Here is a 23,589-nt window from a genome sequence, read left to right as displayed (position 1 = left end):
CAAATGAAGCAACTGACAAACAACTAATCTCAAAAATATAAAAGCAACTCCTACAGCTCAACTCCAGAAAAATAAATGACCCAATCAAAAAATGGGCCAAAGAACTAAATAGACATTTCTCCAAAGAAGACATACAGATGGCTAACAAACACATGAAAGATGCTCAACATCACTCATTATCAGAGAAATGCAAATCAAAACCACTATGAGGTACCATTTCACACCAGTCAGAATGGCTGCGATCCAAAAGTCTACAAATAATCAATGCTGGAGAGGGTATGGAGAAAAGGGAACCCTCTTACACTGTTGGTGGGAATGCAAACTAGTACAGCCACTATGGAGAACAGTGTGGAGATTCCTTAAAAAACTGGAAATAGAACTGCCTTATGATCCAGCAATCCCCCTGCTGGGCATACACACTGAGGAAACCAGAAGGGAAAGAGACACGTGTACCCCAGTGTTCATCGCAGCACTGTTTATAATAGCCAGGACATGGAAGCAACCTAGATGTCCATCAGCAGACGAATGGATAAGAAAGCTGTGGTACATATACACAATGGAGTATTACTCAGCCATTAAAAAGAATACATTTGAATCAGTTCTAATGAGGTGGATGAAACTGGAGCCTATTATACAGAGTGAAGTAAGCCAGAAGGAAAAACACCAATACAGTATACTAACGCATATATATGGAATTTAGAAAGATGGTAACAATAACCCTGTGTACAAGACAGCAAAAGAGACACTGATATATAGAACAGTCTTATGGACTCTGTGGGAGAGGGAGAGGGTGGGAAGATTTGGGAGAATGGCATTGAAATATGTAAAATATCATGTATGAAATGAGATGCCAGTCCAGGTTCGATGCACGATACTGGATGCTTGGGGCTAGTGCACTGGGACGACCCAGAGGGATGGTATGGGGAGGGAGGAGGGAGGAGGGTTCAGGATGGGGAACACAGGTATACCTGTGGCAGATTCATTTTGATATTTGGCAAAACTAATACAATTATGTAAAGTTTAAAAATAAAAATAAAAAATAAATGCAGTAAGTACATCAAAAAAAAAAAAAAGAAAACTGACTTTTTCCAGTCCTGTGGCCACTGCTGAGTTTTCCATATTTGCCGGCATATTGAATACAGCACTTTCACAGAATCATTTTTTAGTATTTGAAATAGATCAGCGGGAATTCCATCACCTCCTCTAGCTTTGTTCCTAGTGATGCTTCCTAAGGCCCACTTGACTTCACACTCCAAGATGTCTGGCACTAGATGAGTGATCACACTATTGTGGTTATCTGGGTTGTTAAGATCTTTTTTCTGTAGCTCTTCTGTGTATTCTTGCCACCTCTTCTTAATATCTTCTGCTTCTGTTAGATCCATACCATTTCTGTCCTTTATTGTGCCCATCCTTGCATGAAATGTTTCCTTGGTATCTCTAATTTTCTTAAAGAGATCCCTAGTCTTTTCCACATTGTTTACTGAGGAAGGCTTTCTTATCTCTCCTTGCTATTCTTTGGAACTCTGCATTTAGATGGATGTATCTTTCTTTTTCTCCTTTGCCTTTTGCTTCTCTTCTTTTCTCAGCTATTTGTAAGGCCTCCTCAGACAGTCATTTTGCCTTTTTATATTTTTAGTAGAGAGGCCTTAAACCCAGAACATTCAAAAATTAAATTAATCCTCTTCTCTAAAACTACACTGTCTTCTTCACTATTTCCACAAATGGCAGTATCATCAAGCAAAAGTATTAGCATGAAACCCGAGACGCATGATTAACACTTGCATACTTTTTACCCAGCTAGTCACCAAGTTGTGTCTCTTCCTCCTCCTCAATAACTTATTTCATATCTTTATATCTTACTCCTTTGGCCTATTCTGTGATTTTAATCAGCCTTTAGCATCTTTATCTGAAAGAATTAGTTACTCGTTATCTGACCTACCTGTTTTTTTCCCTTTTCTTCTATTATCTCTCCTACACAACTACCAAAAAGACCTTTTCCAGAAGACAGATTTGATTATGTGAACCTCTTATTTAAAATTCTCTGTGGTTCCCCATAACATAGAGAATAAATGTCAAACTCAGCATCATAAACAAGACCTATCATGACATGGACTCTCTTTTCTAGGTTTATGTCTTTAGTTTATATGCAGAACTCTTGCAGTTCTCTGAACTCTGACCTCTAAGTCTTTGCACACACTGCATGTTCTTCCTGACTTATGCTTTTTGCCCATTCTTGTGATGAACCCCTATTCATTCAAAAGTCAATTCAAACATTTGGGGATTACTTTTGCACAGAATTTTTCACTCTCCGCATTGTGTTCCATAGCATTTCCTGCATAATATTTTAATGTATGTATTTGCTTTACTGATCTTCTGCCTCTAGCAAACTTTGTTGTTCAATCGCTAAGTCATGTTTGACTCTGCAACCCCATGGACTGCAGCTCCTCTATCTTCCACTGTCTCCCAGAGTTTGCTCAGATTCATGTCCATTGAGTCGGTGATGCTATCTAGCCATCTCATCCTCTGCCGCCCCCTTCTCCTTTTGCCTTCAATCTTTTCCAGCATCAGGAGCTGTCTAGTGAGTTGGCTATTCACATCAGGTGGCCAAAGTATTGGAGCCTCAGCTTCAGCAACAGTCCTTCCAGTGAATGTTCAGGGTTGATTTCCTTTAGATTTGACTGGTTTGATCTCCTTGCAGTCCAGGGTACTCTCAAGAGTCTTCTCCAGCACCACAATTCAAAAGTATCAATTTTTCAACACTCAGCCTTCTTTATGGTCCAACTCTCACATCTGTACACACTTACTGGAAAAGCCATAGCTTTGACTATATGGACCTTTGTCAGCAAACTGATGTCTGTACTTTTTATTACACTATCTAGGTTTGTCATAGCTTCCCTTCCAAGGATCAAGCATCTTTGGATTTCATGGCCTCAGTCACTGTCCACAGTGATTTTGGAGCCCAAGAAAATAGAATCCATCAGTGCTTCCACTTTTTCTCCTTCTGTTTGCCTTGAAATGATGGGACCAGATGCCATGATCTTCATTTTTTGAATGTTGAATTTCAAGCCAGCTTTTCTGCTCTTCTATTTCACCATCATCAAGAGGCTCTTTAATTCCTCTTCAGTTTCTGCCATTAGAGTGGTATCATCTGCATATCTGAGGTTGTTGGTATTTCTCTAGGCAAAATACGTTGGTCTGGTATTCCCATCTCTAAGAATTTTTCAGTTTGTTGTGATCCACACTAGGCTTTAAGCATAGTGTATGATGAAGGCTGAGCGCCAAAGAATTGATGCTTTTGAACTGTGGTGTTGGAGAAGACTCTTGAGAGTCCCTTGGACTGCAAGGAGATCCAACCAGTCCATTCTGAAGATCAGCCCTGGGATTTCTTTGGAAAGAATGATGCTAAAGCTGAAACTCCAGTACTTTGGCCACCTCATGCGAAGAGTTGACTCATTGGAAAAGACTCTGATGCTGGGAGGGATTGGGGGCAGGAGGAGAAGGGAATGACAGAGGATGAGATGGCTGGATGGCATCACTGACTCGATGGACGTGGGTCTGGGTGAACTCCGGGAGTTGGTGATGGACAGGGAGGCCTGGCGTGCTGTGATTCATGGGGTCGCAAAGAGTCGGACACGACTGAGTGACTGATCTGATCTGATGAAGCAGAAATAGAGGTTTTTCTGGAGGAACTCCTTAAAGTTCAATTTTTAAATTTTTTATCACTAATATACTCCCAGTCATCCTAACACTGTACCTCATATTAAGAGGAATTCAGATACATATTGAATGAATGAGTGTATTTACTAAAGTTATCCATTTCAAGGGAGGTTCCACTTTTGACAAATGGAAATCTGGTTAAAAGCCTATGTTTACATTGGTTATATACCTTTTATGAATATATAGTCTTCAGTAGTCCTTTTCTGACTTTTTTATTCTGATCTGAAAAGTGATAATCTTTTTAGTTTGTCTTGTCTTCGTTATTGTACCTCCAGTCTTCTCAGATTATTTTATTTAAGTTGCCATTCTCTGAATGTTTTTAAATGCTTTTAAATTGTCTTGTTGGAAGGACCAAAATAAGTCATGATACAAACTCCAGATAGTTTGTATACAATAGTACATTTTCTTATTTTAGAAATATATGGATTCCCAGTAGTTTTTATTGAGCACACTTGAGAATTCAGTTCTCTTGTTGTTGTTGCTGGTGCTCTTCTCTTTGTATTATTGTTTCTGGATATGATATGACCTTTTTATTTAGAATATATACTGATTCAAATGTACTTATTTCTAATCAACAGTAAAATACCTAATTATCATTCCATGTAACTTTGTATTGGCACTTCACAAATCTTAATTGTACCTGCTCTAAGCCTTTATTTCGGAGAAGGCAATGGCACCCCACTCCAGTACTCTTGCCTGGAGAATCCCATGGATGGAGGAGCCTGGTAGGCTGCAGTCCTTGGGGTCACGAAGGGTTGGACCCGACTGAGCAACTTCACTTTCACTTTTCACTTTCATGCATTGGAGGAGGAAATGGCAACCGAATCCAGTGTTTTTGCCTGGAGAATCCCAGGGATGGCGAAGCCTGGTGGGCTGCCGTCTATGGGATCACACAGTCGGACACTACTGAAGCAACTTAGCAGCAGCAGCAGCAAGCCTTTATTTATTAAATCTTTAAACCAATAGAGTACATTGTATGACTGCTTCTAATGTGATCAAAGATACATCATTATATCTAGCAAAGTATATTTTGCTTCTATATTTTCACTTGTTTATGATTTTGAAAATAATAGTTCAAACTTTTTTTTATTTCTAGACATATCCTTCCTATTACCCCTCATCCCCACTTATCCTCTTTTGGAAGATAGATTTTTATTTTTTAATACTCTTCAGTTAACTTTGAAGAGCTTCTGAATTATAAGAAGAGTCCTATGACTTTGTAAGCAGTGTATATAGCAAATATTTACCCTGACTTCTAGGCAGCTGCACAAATGCCATGCTGATAAGAATCTTAACGAAACTGAATCATTTAACCTGTTTTCTAATCATTTCTGTATATTTGATCACTTTAAATTGTTATTTACAAATCTGCCTTGGTAATTGACAAATAGTTAAATGGCATAAGAACATTTCCTTGAAATAGTGGCTGAATTAATCTCTAGGAATCTTCAGGCTGATATCATTTAGTTAGTTATTTTTAGAACAGCAGAGGCTTCCCTGGTGATGCAGTAGTTAAGAATGAATGTGCAGTGCAGGGGAAACCAGTTCAGTCCCTGGTCTGGGAAGATCCTACATGCTGCAGGGCCAACTAAGGCTGTGTGGCCCAGCTACTGAGCCCAAGCACCAGCAACTGCTGAGCCCACACGCCGCAGCTACTGATGTGCACCAAGGGCTTTTGCCCCACAACAAGAGCAGCCACAGCTATGTGAAACCCGCACACCACAGGGAGAGAGGAGCCCCTGCTCTCCACAGCTAGAGAAAGCCTGCACACAGCGGCAAAGACCCAGTGCAGCCAAAAAAAAATAAAAGAAAAAAGATTTAAAAAAAATAAAACAGCAGAAAGTAAAGTAGAAAAATAAGTTACTCTGGGATGTTTTTTTGCAAGTCTCATATTCTCATATAGTCGATCCTAGTGCTGTGTGTATATAGTAAATATTCAAATATCTTTTAAAAGTTTAGTTTACCGCCTATAAAATGTGTTTTGCCACTACAGTGTATTTAATGGATGTTTCCTTCATTCAAAATTAGGAGCTTGTGGATTTATACATAGCAGAGAGAAGAGAAAAGAACAGATGAAGATAGTCATTATTTCACTCTCCATGAGTCATTAAGTGACTCATCTTAATATTTCTTTTAAATTTATTCCTCATTCCAGCCTGTTAAAAATCTTCTGAAAGACAAAGTTATAGCTTTTGTTATAAATACGAAAAAATATTTAAGAGTAGTTCTTTTCTCTAGAGATATTTTTTTTGTAGTTGTAAACAAACTGTGTTAAATGATGCTTTGCACAGGTGTGCATTATAGCATTTGCCAAAGGAATGGTATAAAACCCACAGGATATCACAAGCTCATTTTCATTTAGGAACTCAGGAGTATTTGGACAAATCTGAAAGGATGAAGGTAATAGAGAAGACATTCTAATAAGCCAGAATAGTAGAATCAATTTTATTTTGAACTAAATATAGTGGGGGAAATTCAGATGGGATATCTAAATCTCTTCCAGCAGTTCTGCAAAACCTTGAAAAGAAAAAGTATTTATTAATTTTTGTTTGGTTGTCCTAGATGCACATATATAAAGATCTTCATAGTGAAACATGTCTACAGTTCTATTGCTAGTTGATTCTTAGTTTAAAAAATAAGTTCTCAGGACTTCGCTGGCGCTCCAGTGGCTAACTGCACTCCCAGTTCAGGGGGCCCAGATTTGATCCCTGGTCGGGAAACTAGATCCCACGTGCCACAACTAAGACCCAGTGCAGCCAAATAAGTTAAAAAAAAGAAAAGATAAGTTCTCAAAAGCATGCCTGTCACTATAAAATCTAATTGGAAACTAATGCAAATGATTATAGAACTGGTATTAAGAACTGTCTTATATCTAAATGAAACATGTTACTTGTATATTTTTTTAATATATTGTAAAATTTTCTAACTTGGACAGTTAAGATATGATCATTACTAAAGACTTGGTAAAATGTAGATCAATAGTAACCCAAAAAGGAAGATATTTATTTAAAACTTCCCCAAACCCTGTGCTCCAGATATAACTCCTATTAAAATAATAGTTATTGTTTTGAACTATTAGGTGTATTCTGCTAAGTATTTTATATTTTCTCACTTAATCTTTTTTTTTAAATTTCGTTGAATGCTTCCAACCTTTTTCCTTTGCAAATATATATTTACAGATAAATATATAAATACATTAATGTAAATATATAAAAACAATGTATCTTTTTTTAATAACCATGGAAAACAAACTGATCTCTAAACCTTTATATGCATTTGTGTCTATATCACTAAATATAGATTAATACAATTTTTAAATGATTGGATGTGTATGAAACACACATACATGTGAGTGAGGTCCATGTTAATTTATTTAAGCAATAGCCTTTTACACACTTAGATTATTTTCAGATCCAGACTTGGTTAGCAGGACCTTGTATCTGTGTGTGCCTTATATAGTGTCATTGTTTCCTCAGAATAAAGAAATTCTGAGAAAGATACTTGCAGGTCTAAAGAGTGTGCACATTTTTAAGACATTGGTTCTTTTTGCTAAAAACCCTTCAGGAAGGATGTGTCCATTTATATTTCTCCCACAGCTAACCCTCAGCAAAATGTTCTCTACCCCCTCTCTAACCTTAACTATTCTTTTTAATTTTTGCCACTCCAAGTAAGGTTACCTCATTGTTTTGACAGTTCTTGGATTATTTTCTGAGGTTGAACATTTATTTCAAATGTTTAGTGACCACTAGTGTATTTGTATATTACATGTTCCTGTCCTTAGTTCATTCTAGTACCTAGTATTTTTTATTATTATTAATAGGAGCCCTCTTATATACTGTTAGAAATAATTTTCCCCAATTTGTCATTTTTACTTTAACTTTGTTTCTAGTGGTGTTTTGCTGTACTGTGTTTGCGTTTTTATAGAGGCACATTTATAAATCATTTTCTTTAGAATCATATGTAGGAAAATTTTATTTTATTTATCCAGGTTGTCTGTGTTAAATGTCATGGTAATAATCCAAATCTTTTTTTTAAACACTTATCACAATTCAGATTATCAGTTGAATGATTACTTGTTTAGCATCTTTCTTCCCCACCAGACTATAAACTCCATAAGAGCAGGAGTCCTGTCTGTTTTGTATAGCTTTATCTCTGCTGTCTGGTATACAATAGATATTCAAAAGTATTTATTGCATAATACACACATACACACTCCCAGACACATGCATACATAATCTTTTTCTTTCTCTCTCTCTGGCTTGATAGCTTTACCATATAAAAAAATAGAGGTGTTTTGAACTCTCTAGATTTCCTAATCTGTTCCTTTGTCTTATCCATTCTGATAATAAGTATCACATAGTATATTGAATAACAGTTGAACAAATTCTCCCATATTTTACTTTTTTTAAACTGCTCTATTCTCAAACATTTACTCTTATATACTCTTATACTCTTACAGAGTTTTGTTGTCATTTTGTCAAGCCCTTAAAATCCTATTGTAATTTGGGGTTTTTATTAACTTGAAATGACATCTTAAAATATTTAGTCTTTCCAATATGGGATATCTTTCTACTTATAGGTGTTTTAACTTCCTTGGTTTTCCCATATAGAAAAGAATCTAATTTTTTTATTTGTTGTATTTATTTCTCCTTTCTGTATTGATCTTTACAGTCGCTTATATCTGGAAGTGACAATTTGAATCTATTTTTCTTTTCTTTTAAGCTTTCGTCAGGAGTGATAAACCCAAGCTATTCAAAGGACTACAAATCAAGGTAATGTAATTTTAATGTGATCCTTTTTTTCCAGCTTTTTTTTTTTTAATTTAAAAATTATTTATATTTTAAATTAACTTTTATTTTTTAGACCAATTTTAGGTTTATAGAAAAATTGATTCTAGAGTTTTCATATACTCCCATCTCCATCGTCCAGTTACCTTATTAACATCCGGCATTGATGTACATTTGCAGATGAACCAGTATTAATACATTATTAAGTGAATTTCATAGTTTGCATTAGGACTTATTCTTTGTCCAGTTCTAGGAGTTTTACCAAATGCATAATGTCATATATCCACCATTATAGTATCATACAGAAGTTTCACTGTTCCCAAAACTCCCCGGTGCTCCACACCCCACCCCTGCCAAACACTGGGCAACCACTGACCTTTTTACTATCTCTATAGTCTTGGCTCTTCCAGGTTATCATATAGTTGGAATTATATAGTAGATAGTTTTTTCAGATTTCAGATTTAACTTGATATACATTTACATTTCCTTTGTGTCTTTTCTGTAGCTGAATAGCTCATTTCTTTCTAATGCTGAATAATATGAACAATATTCTGTTATATCATGGTTTGTTTTTCTGTTCACCTGTGGAGGGCATGGTGGTCACTTCCAGTTTTTAGCAATTACAAGTAACAGTGCTGTGTACATTTTTATGTAGACATAAGTTTATCTTTGGAGAAGGCAGTGGCACCCCACTCCAGTATTCTTGCCTGGAAAGTCCCATGGACGGAGGAGCCTGGTGGGCTGCAGTCCATGGGGTCGCGAAGAGTCGGACATGACTGAGCGACTTTCCTTTCACTTTTCACTTTCATGCATTGGAGAAGGAAATGGCAACCCACTCCAGTGTTCTTGCCTGGAGAATCCCAGGGACAGGGGGAGCCTGGTGGGCTGCCGTCTATGGGGTCACACAGAGTTGGACACGACTGAAGTGACTTAGCAGCAGCAGCAAGTTTATCTTATCCTAGAAGCACAATTACTGAATCATATAGTAAGACTGTTGGGCACTTCTTACAAAGCTAAACTGTTTTCCAAAGTAGCTATATGCTGCAGTCCCTTAATAATAGATGGGAGTTCCTGTTGATCCACATTCATCAAAATTAGTTATTGTCAGTGTTTGAATTTTAGCCATTCTAATAAGTGTGTTGTTATCTCATTTTCATTTGCATTTTCTTAATTGAGCATCATTTCACATGCTTATTTGCCATCTGTATATCTTCTGTGGTGAATCTAAGATCTTTTGCTCACTGTTTAAAATTTTAATTACGGTTAAAAAAATTTTTTAAGAAATTTCCCTAGTGGTCCAGCACTTAAGACCCCATGGGGACACAGGTTTCGTCTCTGGTCAGGGAACTGAGATCCCACATGCTGTGCAGTCAAAAATTTAAAACTTAAAAGCAGTTAGGATGGTAAGTTCAATGTTAAGAGCACAGTTCAGTAGTGTTAAATATATTCACACTGTTGTGCAGTAGATCTAGAATTTTTTCATCTTGCAAAACTGAAACTCTATATCCATTAAATACTAATTCCCCTCTCTCCTGTCTCCCACCCATGGCAACCAACTTTGTTTCTATGATTTTGACTGCTTTAGATACTTCATATCCTTTCATGACTGGCTTATTTCACTTTAGCATGATGTCTTTGAGGTTCATCCATTTTGTAGCATGTGACAGGATGCTTTCTCTGCATTTGTTGATACAAGATTTCTTGTTTAGCCTGTTGGTAATAATGGATTACATTAATTCATTTTCAAATATTGCACCAGCTTTGTATACTTGGAGCAAATCCAAATTGGTCATGGTATATGATTCTTTATACATTGTTGGGTTTGATTTAATATTTGAATATTTTTGCAGCTGTGTTCTATGTAGTTTCTAATTTTGTGACTGAGTTTTTTTTAATTAAAAAATGAAGTTTTTAAGCACAGTTTATATAGATATTCTGATCCAAAAGATTTTAGTAGTAATGTTATTGCTTCATTAGCTTAGAGGGCCACAAATGGGTTGAGAATATACCCAATGCTAATAATCACATCAGAGCTTGTCTTCATCTCCCGAGTTCACAACCCTAGAAAACCTAGAAAAACTGAAGCATAATTGCTAAAAGAAGTTCTCAGAGCTCCCTTTATCATCACTGCTACATTCTAGTTATGTGGTCCTTAATTTAGCATTGAAGATTGATCACTTAATGAATGGGATCATGTTTGTTATCCCATTTACCCAGAGTAAGAATTCCTCAGAGCCTTCAAGCGAAATATTGGACCCTGCTACTTAGGTCTGAAGTTTTAGGAATCCAACCAGATTATAAACTATTTACAACAAAATTAATTTTCTCTGGTTTAAGAAATCGAATGAAAGTCCAGTGTAGAATTATCTGATAATTGGTAGGCACAGTCTTTTTTAACATTGCTCTTAATTATCATCCTCTTCATGTATGCAATAAACACTTGTTATATTCAAAAGTAAGCTTAAACCCCAAGTAAAACTGTCTTGATACCAGCAAGTGTTTCTCTTCAAAAGTAAAGTGTGGTTTTTTTCCCCCTATTTTTTATGAAATCCCTAAAAGACTTTAAAAGCTTATTATTATTAAATTTAGTTAAGCTAGATTGAATTGGTTTGGATTTTGGTTGAAGCTTAAGAAGACTCCTTCTAAGCAGAAAATTATATTCCTCTTTTTTGTAGTATGTTCGCGGTTCAGACCCTGTGCTAAAGCTTTTGGACGACAGTGGGAACATTGCTGAAGAACTAAGCATCCTCAAATGGAACACAGACAGTGTAGAAGAATTCCTGAGTGAAAAGTTGGAACGCATATAAATCTTAAATTTTGTCCTATCTTTCTGTTACCTTGTTCAATGAAACACTATAGCACCTAGAAAATAATTTAGTTTTGCTTTCTTCCATTGATCAGTCTTTTACTGAGAGGCATTAAACATCTAATTAAAAGTTCAAGCAGCAGCGCAGCCCATGATAGGTAAGAAGTTAACAAAACCCTTTTTTATGTTTCCATCCATCATTTGTTGATACCACTAGTAACAGAATGCCTTCTAATAGACTTGTGGTTAATTATGCAAATGATAGTTTGTGATAATTGGTCAGTTTTACAAACAACAGATTTTTAAATTAAGGAGGTTAATAAGGGAGATGATTATTGTGCCTCGTGTGCTGTGTGCTCTTTGAAAGTAACAACAAACTTGAAAGCAAGTAAGACATACCGAGCCTCAAGAGATTGCCTGTTCCCCAGATCCTCTCATATTTTTGTACACCCAGCCTTCCTTTTAATAGAAATGTATAGTTTATAATGAATGCACTGCATACAGACTTTATGGCTGCATTATTGTAAAACAGATTCAAGATCTACAGTAAGAGTGAAATATTCACACAAAGATTTGCATTAATGAAGACTACACAGAAAACCTTCCTGAGGATTTGTGTGGACCTGATACTTAGCAAATTTTTGTGCTTTACATTCTTATGGAAAAGTCAATTTAAAAATGATCATTTGTAAGTCCAAAATATAAATAAAAAGTTTCAAAAATCTATCTGAATTTGAAATCTTTCCTGTTTAAAAAATGACACATTTCTCAGTACATTTTTATTTTCATATAAGCCTTTGTTCCAAGCCAAAAAACACTTAAAATGAACACATTTTCATTAATACCTTATTATATAAAGAATATCTCTTAAAATACTACCTCTTTTTTTATGAGCTATTAAAAATGACTTTGCTTAGTCTTTGGTGTGATGAAAGTGACTTCTTAAAAGATGGTTCACTAAGACCAGCATTCGTCCAAATGACTTTAGGTCATTTACACCTCTTACTAAATTAAATTGGTCTAAAATCTTACTGTATTAAGTCAATCTTAGAATAAATAAACTATCTTAATGAAGGGTATTTGAAATTCTTTTAAAGACAGCTCTGCCAGGAAATGTTGTAGAATATTTAACAGAGGTCAGTTGTTAATATTTACTGGCATTTTGTGACATGTCATTTTAATTAAGACATTTTAAAAGCCAGCTGGAAAATGAAAAAATGCTGTAAGTCCTGGCATACAAGCTGTGGTCTATTTTTGGTCATCCATAGTAATGGAGAGAGCCATCACTTTGATAGTACAAGGCCCTGGATAATATACTAATCCCTAATGGTGGTTATTGGGCTTCCCTGATGGCTCAGTGATAAAGAATCTGTCTTCCAATGCAGGAGACGGGAGTTCAATCCCTGGGTCGAGAAGATGCCCTGGGGAATGAAATAGCACCCCACTCCAGTATTGTTGCCTGGGAAATCCCATGGACAGAGGAGCCTGGTGGGCTTCTGTCCATGGGGTCACATAAGAGTTGGACATGACTTACCAACTAAAATAACAACAAATGGTGGTTATTCAGAACACAAAGAAAGTGAAGTCAATCATGGAAAGTGGAGGAAAACCAGCAAAAGAGGAATTGCTGCCACATACAGAGAAACAGCTGTGTAGAAAGGGTGAAACCTCAGAACTTCTGGGGTTGGCACAGAAACAGGAGGAGCCAGTCAAATGAGTTATCTGGCATTGAGAAGCCTGAAAACTCTATTGTATCCAAGTTGTTATTAGAGATCAAAAGAGACTGAAGAACCTTAAACTTTGAAAAACTTTTAAGTTCTTAAGTTGATGAATAAATGTGTTATCTACCAAGCTCTATTTTAATTGGGAAGTTTGAGTTAATTAGCCAGTTCCAACTCTTTTTCACCAATTCCAATCAACAGCTAAAACCTTTTTAAAGAAACAAATCTTGATTACCAAGAAGAGGGTATATAAATACTGATCCAAAATAGTACCATTTTATAGCCAAATTTTGACATTTGATTAAGCTTATTCAAGTTCACAGATATGGATATATAATAGTCACTTGATATTTATAAATTTGTTCCCCATGCCAACATTTTGTTACTTACAACGTAAAGCAGTTAAAATGTGTCTCTAAATTCCTGAATTTGGCAAAAGCCTCTTAGAAGGAGCTATGAGCAAGAGCTGACATTTCCTGTTTTAAGAGGATTTGAGACTTGAAAGCCAATCTAAAATTAAAGTTAATAAAATGCATAAAATATTTTTTAAAGCAAAACTGAAAAACTTTGGAAATTAAAATTGGCAGTAGCTACCATGTGAAAGCGTGTCTACAAATATATGGAAAGTAGGAGTACAAATTACAGATATGAGCACAACTAGGTAAGTATTTCTTTTACTTAAAAATTAAAGTATATTCTAAGTACATCCTGTGGTGACAGACAGCTTTTTCTAGGAGAAGATCGCATGCGTTTGTGATAAATTCAAATTAGACTTTTGCTGATTAAAATAAACATTTTCATTTTGCCTTCAAACTGGTCTTTAACCCAGGAATCTAGCATGAAACATGATTACCTAGAAATGCTAAAGGAATAAAACTAAGAATGATCTGAGACCTCTAAAGCTAGTTTTTTCCTATTAGCTAGTCTTGAAACAGACTACGAATACATACAACATTTTATCTAGTATTATGAGAAGACTGAAGTTTAGACCTTAAAATTCAAAATGTTTTTTAAAAACCGTTTTGGTAGAAAGACTAAGCTAAAGTTGACCCTTATTCACAAATTCCATATTTGCAAATTCACCTGCTCATTGAAATATAATTGTAACCCAATCACAATACTCTTGGCGCTTTTGAAGTCGGCCATGGATGTGTGCGAAGCAGTGGAAAATCTGAGTGCCCCAATGCACACATTCCCAGCCAAGGTCAGACAAAGTGACATTCTGCCTTGCTTCAGCTCATGCTGTGAACAAGCATCCTTTTCACAGTCGATTTAATGCTACATATTTTGCATTTTTGGGCTTTTTGTTGATGATTTCACTCTTAAGAATGGCTCTCAAGCGCAGTACTAAAGTGCTGTCTAGTGTTCCTAATAAGTGCAAGAAAGCTGCGATGTGCCTTCTGGGAAAAAATTCGTTTTAGTTAAGTTTTTTTTTTTTTTTTTTTTTAGGTAAGTTTTGTTCAGGCTTGAGTTGCAGTGCTGTTGGCCATGAGTTCATTGTTAGCAATATATTTTAAATAAGCAATATATTTTAAATAAGGTGTCTTTAAACAGAAACACAAAGCAAGGTTATGTACCCATAAGTTAGCAAAAATGTGACCAGAGGCTTCCAGGATTCTAACCTTATGCATCCCCTAAAAGCAGTAGTTTTGTGTTCACCAGTTAAGTGCTTACAGTGACTTTATAGCACATAATAACTACTGTGAGTAATGAGGATTAACTGCAATTTAACATTTTTATTGAGACATTTCATATTTAAAATTCACCTACTTAGAGTATGCAATTCACTGGTTTTTTAGTATATTTACAGAATTATCCAGCCATCACTACAATCTAAATTTAGAAGATTTTCATCACTCCAAAAAAGAAATCCTGTACCTGTCTGCAGTCAATCCCACACCCAAACAACCTCAGTCCTAGACACCTATCCAGGTTGTCTCTGGATTTCTCTATGAATTTGCCTATTCTGGACATTTCGTATAAACAGAATCACAGTATGTGCCTTTTGTGTCTGATTTCTTTAGTATGTCTTCAAGATTTATTCATATTACAGCATGTATCAGTCCTTCAGTTCTTTTTGTGGCTGCATAATAGTTCTTTATATGAATATACCATGTTTTATCTATTATTTGGTAGACCTGGGTTGTTTCCAGTTTGTGGCAATTATGAATAACAGCTCTATACACTGATGTATCACTGTTTGTGTGGAGATGTTTTCATTTTTCTTAGATACATAACCTGGGAGTGGGGTAATATACTGTCAATGTTTAACTTTTTAAGGAACTGCCAAACTTTTCTAAAGTGGCTACACCATTTTACATTGTAAAATGTAAAATGTACATTGTACATCAGCAATGTACAAGAGTTCTAATTACTGCACATCTATAGTCTTCATCTCTCATTAAGGGTACTCATTTTATACCCTTATCATCTGGGGACATTAAGTGTTAATAAGCACTATGCCCTCCACTAAAAGTGAATTAAAGACCAAAATTCTTTTAATTCCTTAGATCTCTCTCTCAATTTTTCCTGCCTCTTGTGCCTTCTCTCACTTTACTGGATTTTAGCTTATTTTTCTCTTCCCCAATTGGAGTCCTGAAAAAACGTAACTGTTCCCATATCTACTAGAGGTCACATTCTAGTGTGAGAGGCAACCATTAAACAAATAAAGGTACAAATATATCATTGCAATTATGGTACAAACAATGAAGAAAAAAGTTACTCAGTATTACAAAGGAGACAAGCGAGTAGTTCAGAGACCTCTGGAGGATGTGAGATTTAAACCAAGGCCTGAAATATAAATGGAAGCTATTTAAGAAAAGAATACTTTGAAATGCCTTTCAGTTAGAGGGAAGAGTACGTGCCAAGACCCAGACTTTGGAGGAAGTCAGGCACTTCCACACACCTGCAAGAAGTCAGTACGTCTGGAAACTTGTGGTCCAGATAGGAGGATAGTAGGAAGTGAGGTTGGGAAGGTAGGCAGGGAGGGTCTGTGCTGTCTTACGACTTTAGCTGCACTCTGAGTTGCTTTTGGAATAAAACCAGAAAAGGAAAAACACCTCAATCAGGGGAGTGACAAAATCCGATAAGATCAACTCTCATGGGCACACTCAGAAAATATGTCTATGTAAACACTTCAGTGCTTTACCTACTGCACTTATAGCCTCTTTAGGAGCATCTAGTATATAATTTACACTTCAAAATCACTCATCAACTTGCTTTGAGAACAACAAAGACAACCGTAAGCTAAAATGTTAAGTTTTATGAGATTTCAATGTTTATTTGTATCTATACTCAAGGATCCTTAGACTATTCACTAGTTATACAGACTCATAGGGGGTCCTGTTAGTCCACACCATACCCGGGCATTCTACCTTGCCCCTCTAAATTGAGCATTAAAGCAATTCTAGCTCCAAGGAAAGAACATGGAGTTCCAGCCTTGAAACTATGTGACTCCATATCCATAGCGGTCTTTCTGTCACCACCCCCACTGTAACTAGTACCAGAGTTCTTGTGCCCGGTTTCACCTATATTCAAGCTTTTGACCCATGTCCGTGGCTCCTGTTTCACCTGATCTCCCACATCAGAAATACCTATATGACTCAATAAGCCTGTTTTACCTGCCGTTCCAAATTCTGAAATCTATTCTCCTGGCCTGAAGTGTTTCCCCATTTCTTCCTTCCTGGCTTGAACATCTGGACCTATAGCCCAGACTCTGATGTGATCTCAATGTTTCCTGCCTAATCTAGTCCTATGAACAATGACTAATTCATCTACTTTAAACTCATATCTCTTCATCGTAGCCTGACAATACAGGACTCTTCCGTTTCTCCCCAAATAGAGTGAAATCTTTATCCAGCTGTACCCCTTGCCTATCCACTCAGAATCAGCTCGATCTTATCCCAAAGCCCAGCCCAGATCCCAGCCAACCTCTTTTGGTCTAGTTTCCACTGCTGCATTACAAATCATCCCAAAACTTAATGGTTTAAATATTTGTATATCTGTGTATAAAGAAATAGAGAAGGGAAAAGATTCCATTGATTCTGTTTTCCTAGAGAAGTCTAATATACCTCTTGCAATTCTCTGTGCATTAATGATTAACTTTCACTTAGAAAGATTTGCAAGGAAAGGGTCAACATAAGTCTAGACTACACAGGCTTAGAATCCTCCTGCAATGCAGGAAACGGGTTCAATCCCTGGGTCAAGAAGATCCCCTGGAGGAGGGCATGGCAACCCATTCCAGTATTCTAGCAGGAAAATCCCATGGCGAGAAAAGCCTGAAAGGCTACAGTCTGGACACAACTGAAGTGATTAAGCACGTACAACCTATGTTCAGAGATTGTCAGACTGACAGTGTTTCAGTTTTAACAGAATTTTGACAGGCTCCTCTTCATAGCCACCTAGCCAAAGGGCCTTTGTCAAAGTGGTGGTGTTCTCCTCATTAGCAGTAACACTTGAGATTGTGTTTATGTTTGACTGTATACAGGATATACCATCAAAGCTGATTAAATGAATCATTTAACACTGTTTACAGGAAAAGACTTAACAGATGTCAGAAAGAAGAAAATCGTCTTTTGAGTGTAAACAGTGATGTCAGTTGCTACAGAAGTTTCTGAAAGGCAAAACAATTGTGGGAAAAATATGTTTTGTAACTGATGTGCAAACAGAAGGGGGAAAGTTAGGGAGTAGTAAATTAGCCTGCCCTGGAAGAAATACTTCCTGTCAAATCAGTGTAATCTTTCTCCACAGAGTTACTGGCCTGTTAGGACAGGGATGGGTATAATCTGTCCTCAGTGTGGCCAGGAATTTTATCCTAACTTTACGGAGTTATTTGTAAACTAGGAGAAACATCATCTAATACCTCCATTTTTTTAAGTGGGTACATTTGAGAATGAGAAGGTATTGTTTCTGAATTCTTTTCAATAGCTGAGTATCAATGTAGAGCAAAGCAAGGGGCATCTTCAGGTTTCCATTATGTATAACTTACTAGAATCACTTGACTTTTCAGTGAGAAGCCAAGAGGGGGAAAATCAACAACTGGGGATTCTCTTACTCCTGTCATTTTTTCCCATCAGTGTCTGACTTTTGTTTCCCCTTCAGGTGATGTCTCTTGGAATAAATGATACATTTGCTTCAGACTCACGTTCCCTGATGCCAGCTCTCTATGAAGATAGCCCCTCTGCCCTCTCTTGAGTATTTTGCCTCACATGATTTTTCATGATCACTGGGGCACACCAGTCCATTCTAAAGGAGATCAGTCCTGGGTGTTCTTTGGAAAGACTGATGCTGAAGCTGAAACTCCAGTACTTTGGCCACCTCATGTGAAGAGTTGACTCATTGGAAAAGACCCTGATGCTGGGAGGGATTGGGGGCAGGAGGAGAAGGGGATGACAGAGGATGAGATGGCTGGATGGCATCACCGACTCGATGGACGTGAGTTTGAGTGAACTCCGAGAGTTGGTGATGGACAGGGAGGCCTGGCGTGCTGCGATTCATGGGGTCGCAGAGAGTCGGACATGACTGAGTGACTGAACTGAACTGAACTGGGGCACATTAGAGAACTTGGCCTCTTCTGTGTCCTCATTGCATTCTGAGGCACTGAGGGCTAGGATTTCATCATATCTCATCATAATTGGAAGGACTCCATTAAGCCCATAACACTGCCTGAAACTAAATTTCAGGGTAGCGAAGGGAGAAGTGGGCTGAAGAGAAATTGGGAGGTGGGACATAGGGACAACTGTTGGGAGAAATTTGAATGAGAGAGGAAGAAGCTAGATTGGATTTGAGAGTTGAAGGATAAGTTTTTTTTTAGACTGAGAGAAACTTGAGTGTGTTATAAACGGGGGGAAATTTCAGGGAAGACGTGAAATGAAGAGAGGCAATGTGCAGAGAGACATGCCTTTGAGCAGAAGGGAGAGCCTGGAGGACAAGCAATGGGATGGCATACATGGCCAGGGCTCACACGGTAGGAGCACAGGATGGCAGTCAGGGACCTCCGCTTCCAGTGATGCCGGGGCAGGGTCATTCATCAGGACTGTAGAGAGCAGACAAAGCAGTGAGCAACAGACTTGTAAAGAAGGTTTGGAGCAGTTGCTGAGGAAGGCAGAAGAGGAAATAGGAGATCTAGAGTGGCGCTGATCTTACTTGGAATCTAGCCCTGCCTCACTAACCTACTGTGTGAGTTTGGCTCAGTTATCTAATTTTTTTTTTCATGTTATTATCATCGGTGAAACGGTTAATAATAGCCACTGTGAATACTCTACATTATGATGAGGATTAAATCAGAAAGAGGTTGAACTTTCAGTGACACTGTTAGTAGCATTCTGGTTCTCACATTACCCAGCACTGGCACCCTGGTTTAGCAAACTGGTTCTAACTTCTCATTTTCTTATTCAAGCTTCATCTGGGCCATTTATCAAGGATTCATTTGTCTGACTGCATAGATTTGTTGATGGTATCCCCATTTTCCATTCAAATGTTAAGCCAGGAGGTATTCCCTTGCCCATTTAGTCTTAATCATTCCCAGAACATCCCAAATAAAGTCTGTTTTTTCTCAAAGAAAATAAAACACACGCATACCAAGACATTCTCAAAATAGGCACTAAACAGACATATTTCTGCCAAGAATAATTTCTGTTCTACTCAAAACTGGTTTACAGGATTGTAAATTGAGATCAGCCTTTGCGTCTTACTCTATAGGGGCAATGAGTCAGGATTTCCTGAAATTATAAGCAATCATGTAAAATGCATTAGTGGCTTCTAAAAGACCTTAGGTGCTTCCTTGTGCCAAGAAATTAACCTGTTTAATTGTTGGCATCTCTTTCATTTCCCCCAATGACTTAGTTAAGGTCCTTCCATCAGTCACAGAGTCAGTATGACAATGTAGCCAAGATGCAATGAAATTTTGTTTTCTAGAAACGTAAGTCTGGTAATGACTGCTGTGTATCAATGAGAAGGCTGGATTCTAAGTCTGAATAATTATTTTTTAGTCAAAACTACACTGGCCTCTAGTCCTAGTTCAATTCTTTGCATTGCTTAATCCAATCATAATCTAGTTTTGCCCCACTTCAAACAGTAATCTAATTATTAATCCTTTGTTCTCATTCTATTAATGTTTGAATTTTCTGTACTGATTTCACTTCTGTCTTAGAATACCTTTTGCTTTCAACACACCACTTTTTCTTAGTTCTCTTCTATCCTTCATTAGTTACTTCTCCTCTGCCTATTCCACAAATAATTGCAAGTTGTCCCTCATGGCCCCTTCTCTCTGCCCAGTGTTAGAAATTTAAATGGCATTAGGGGCCAGGCTAGGCAGGTAATACCAAGGTCAGATACAATTAATAAGGAGTGATAAGAACTCAGGCAAAGAGAAAAGGCATATTCCATGTAAAATCACCCACAGCTGAAAAAACTTTAAACAACCATCTTGGCTAAAATCCTTCCTATGGACTGGACTGGACAGCTGCTTTATGACAGCTGTTTTCAGAACTCAGGTCTTCCTGCCCAAGACTCCGAGGTTAGGACCCATTTACGGGGTGTTTTGTGTACCTCTTAACCCCTAAATCAGAGAAGGCGATGGTACCCCACTCCAGTACTCTTGCCTGGAAAATCCCATGGACGGAGGAGCCTGGTAGGCTGCAGTCCATGGGGTCGCGAAGAGTCGGACACGACTGAGCAACTTCACTTTCACTTTTCACTTTCATGCATTGGAGAAGGAAATGGCAACCCACTCCAGTGTTCTTGCCTGGAGAATCCCAGGGATGGGGCAGCCTGGTGGGCTGCCATCTACGGGGTCACACAGAGTTGGACACGACTGAAGCAACTTTGCATCAGCAGCAGTAACCCCTATATAACAAAACAACATTCATTTCTGACTTTGAGTTCAGGGATCTTGTGTAAGTCACCCAAACCTGATTTGTTTTCTTTTTTTCAAGAAGGTATTAAATTTTCTATTGATTACACATCATAATGGATGATATACAAGCTTCATTCCTATAACTTTATCTGGTACCATAATTCAATTTAGATATATTGCATAGGATGTGACAACAATCATTAATAACCAAAAAAAAAAAACCCAACCCATGACTTTGCATGGGTGACTGTCTTAATGGTGAACTTCAGGTCACAACACAGTAACTGTCAGTTCAACAACACCAAGGTTCTGAAGACAACAGCTTCTCCACCAAAGCAGGTTGTAAATAAATTTCAAGTGGAACCTGGCATCACCCTGAAGGAATTCTTACTTCACACTGTTGGGGTAGTTTACCAAAATGGCTTCAGAGTAAACTAACTTTACACAGCACATAAAAAAAAAAAAAAAAAAAAGACATTTATTCTGCATCATGATCAGACTATTACATTTAGAAATCAACAGCATGGGTGCAAAAAAAAAAAAATCTACATTAAAACCTTTTGTTGGAATGGTTTATACTTTCCACAGGACAGAAACTAAAATACAATTAAGTTTATACAATTGTTATAAATTAACTGTTATACAATTAAGTCACAAGTACAGTCCTTGAGTTTTTTGCCCATACACATGAGTATTGTCTAAAACATGTCTTCTTTGTAGCAGCTAGGCCCTGCCACCACTGTGCTCGGCTGAGTTCGCCAATCTGTTGTAAGCTGTAGCTTCCCTGTCACTTCTCTGGCTCTCCTCTCCTGCTGAGCTTTGTTTCCTGGCAGTAATTAAAACCTTCTGCCACTGCCATAGCTCCTGCTGCTGCTGGAGCCACCATAGCCACCTTGGTTTCATGGTTTGGCAAAGTATTGGCCTCCACCACCATAGGGGCCAGAACTTCTGCCTCCAAAGTTTCCTCCTTTCATGGGTCCAAAATTTGAAGATTAATTGTAATTGCCAAAATCATTGTAGCTTCCGCCACCTCCAAAATTGCTTCCATCATTACCAAATCCGTTATAACCATCCCCACTGCCAGCATATCCGCCACCACCACGGCTGCCACCAAAGCCACCTCGACCACTGAAGTTCCCTCCACGACCAAAGTTGTCACTCCCACCCAAACCACCTCCACGACCGCCACCAAAGTTTCCAGAACCACTTCGACCTCTCTGGCTGGATGAAGCACTAGCCATCTCTTGCTTAGACAGGGCTTTTCTGACTTCACAGTTGAGGCCATTCCCAGTGTGGTATTTCTGAATGACAATCTTGTCTACGGAGTCATGGTCATCAAAGAGTATGAAAGCAAAGCCTCTCTTTTTGCCACTGCCTTGGTCAGTCATGATTTCAATCACTTCAGTTTTCCCATACTGTTCAAAATAATCTCTCAGGTGATGTTCTTCAGTGTCTTCTTTAATGCCACCAACAAAAACCTTTTTCACAGGTAAGTGGGCATCAGGTCTTTGAGAATCTTCTCTTGAGACAGCCCACTTGGGTTCCACAACTCTTCCGTCCACCTGTGTGGCCTTCCTTTCACCTCCTCCACCGTGGCGTATGTGACAAACCCGAAGCCTCTGGAGCGCTTGGCGTTTGGATCCCTCCTTACCACACAGTCTGTGAGCGTTCCCCATTGCTCAGAACGGCTCCTCAGACTCTCATCGGTTGTTTCAAAGCTCAATCCTCCGATGAAGAGCTTCCGCAGCCGTTCAGGCTCCTTGGGAGACTCTGACTCAGACATGACGGCAGTGGAGGGGGGATGGGGGGACTTCAACGATGCTTTCTCGGCGGCGTACACAGGCAGAAAGCCTGATTTATTTTTAATCTGTAAAACAAAATTCCTCAGAGGCTCACTTAAATTTCTTAATATGAGGCAAACATTTTGCTAAGTGACAATGACATCATTTACTTTAAGTTTTCCAAAGGGCCCTTTTCTATTTCTCTAACTTAGAATTGTCACCTCCATGGTACAGAAGTGTTCTCTCCCACCTGTGTCATCCACCCAGGGTTTATACCATCACATGACACTTGCGCAGAACTCAGGAGGGAATAGCATAGTCCATCTGAAAGGAAGCCCTCACTTTCTCTACCAAAGGTCTTTGTTTTTTATCCTCTGCCTGTATGGTTTGGAAAACTCTATTCTCTTGGACTTAGCACCACAAATAGTTATTTCTTTAACATTCTTTCTCAATGAAGTTCAATTTTCTATGAGAAAACTTGTTTTAAAGAAGAATCTGAATTAGAACTGTACATCTGAAGGTACTTTTTCTTGTACACTCCGAACAGACATTTTAAAAATTACAGCATTTTCTTGAGAAAGTTCTTGAAATGATGCACAGTCTTATACAGTAATTTTCATGTTTGTTGAAGCTGCTACACAGACTCCAGAGGAATCCCTCTTGGGGGCAGAGACTAAGAAGACAGAGTTGCTTCTCCATAATATCTTAGCATCAGCTCAGCAGTGCCAGTTCAACTCAGCTCAAGAATCACTGGTCCTCATTTTGCAAGATTCTGAACAAGTGAAACAGTCCCTACTCGTAGTTTGAAATGAAAGAGGATCCAGGTTGTCAAGGTGACAGATAAAAAGAGACACAGGAAGAAGCACAAGGCCAAAGTTCAGTCTTCCCACCACCCTCCCACACTTGGCCACCATTTCCCCAC

General features: G+C 37.9%; 1 protein-coding gene and 1 pseudogene across 1 annotated transcript in view; one reads left to right on the top strand and one right to left on the bottom strand.

Annotated features, from left to right (window-relative positions):
* LOC105003288 (15 kDa selenoprotein) overlaps nucleotides 1-12,036 on the top strand; it is a 43,594-nt gene extending 31,558 nt beyond the window's left edge. Inside the window, 2 exon segments of the mRNA XM_010860341.1 lie at nucleotides 8,440-8,489; nucleotides 11,180-12,036. Coding sequence (XP_010858643.1) covers nucleotides 8,440-8,489; nucleotides 11,180-11,311 — 182 coding nt within the window. The 3' untranslated portion in view covers nucleotides 11,312-12,036.
* Nucleotides 12,037-21,292: 9,256 nt separating this feature from the next.
* LOC105003287 lies at nucleotides 21,293-22,687 on the bottom strand (annotated as a pseudogene).
* Between the last annotated feature and the right edge of the window lie 902 nt (nucleotides 22,688-23,589).

The sequence above is a fragment of the Bison bison genome, unplaced genomic scaffold, assembly GCF_000754665.1.
Source record: "Bison bison bison isolate TAMUID 2011002044 unplaced genomic scaffold, Bison_UMD1.0 scf7180017864466, whole genome shotgun sequence".
Lineage (NCBI taxonomy): Eukaryota > Metazoa > Chordata > Mammalia > Artiodactyla > Bovidae > Bison > Bison bison.
This window is presented reverse-complemented; position numbering and strand designations above follow the sequence as displayed.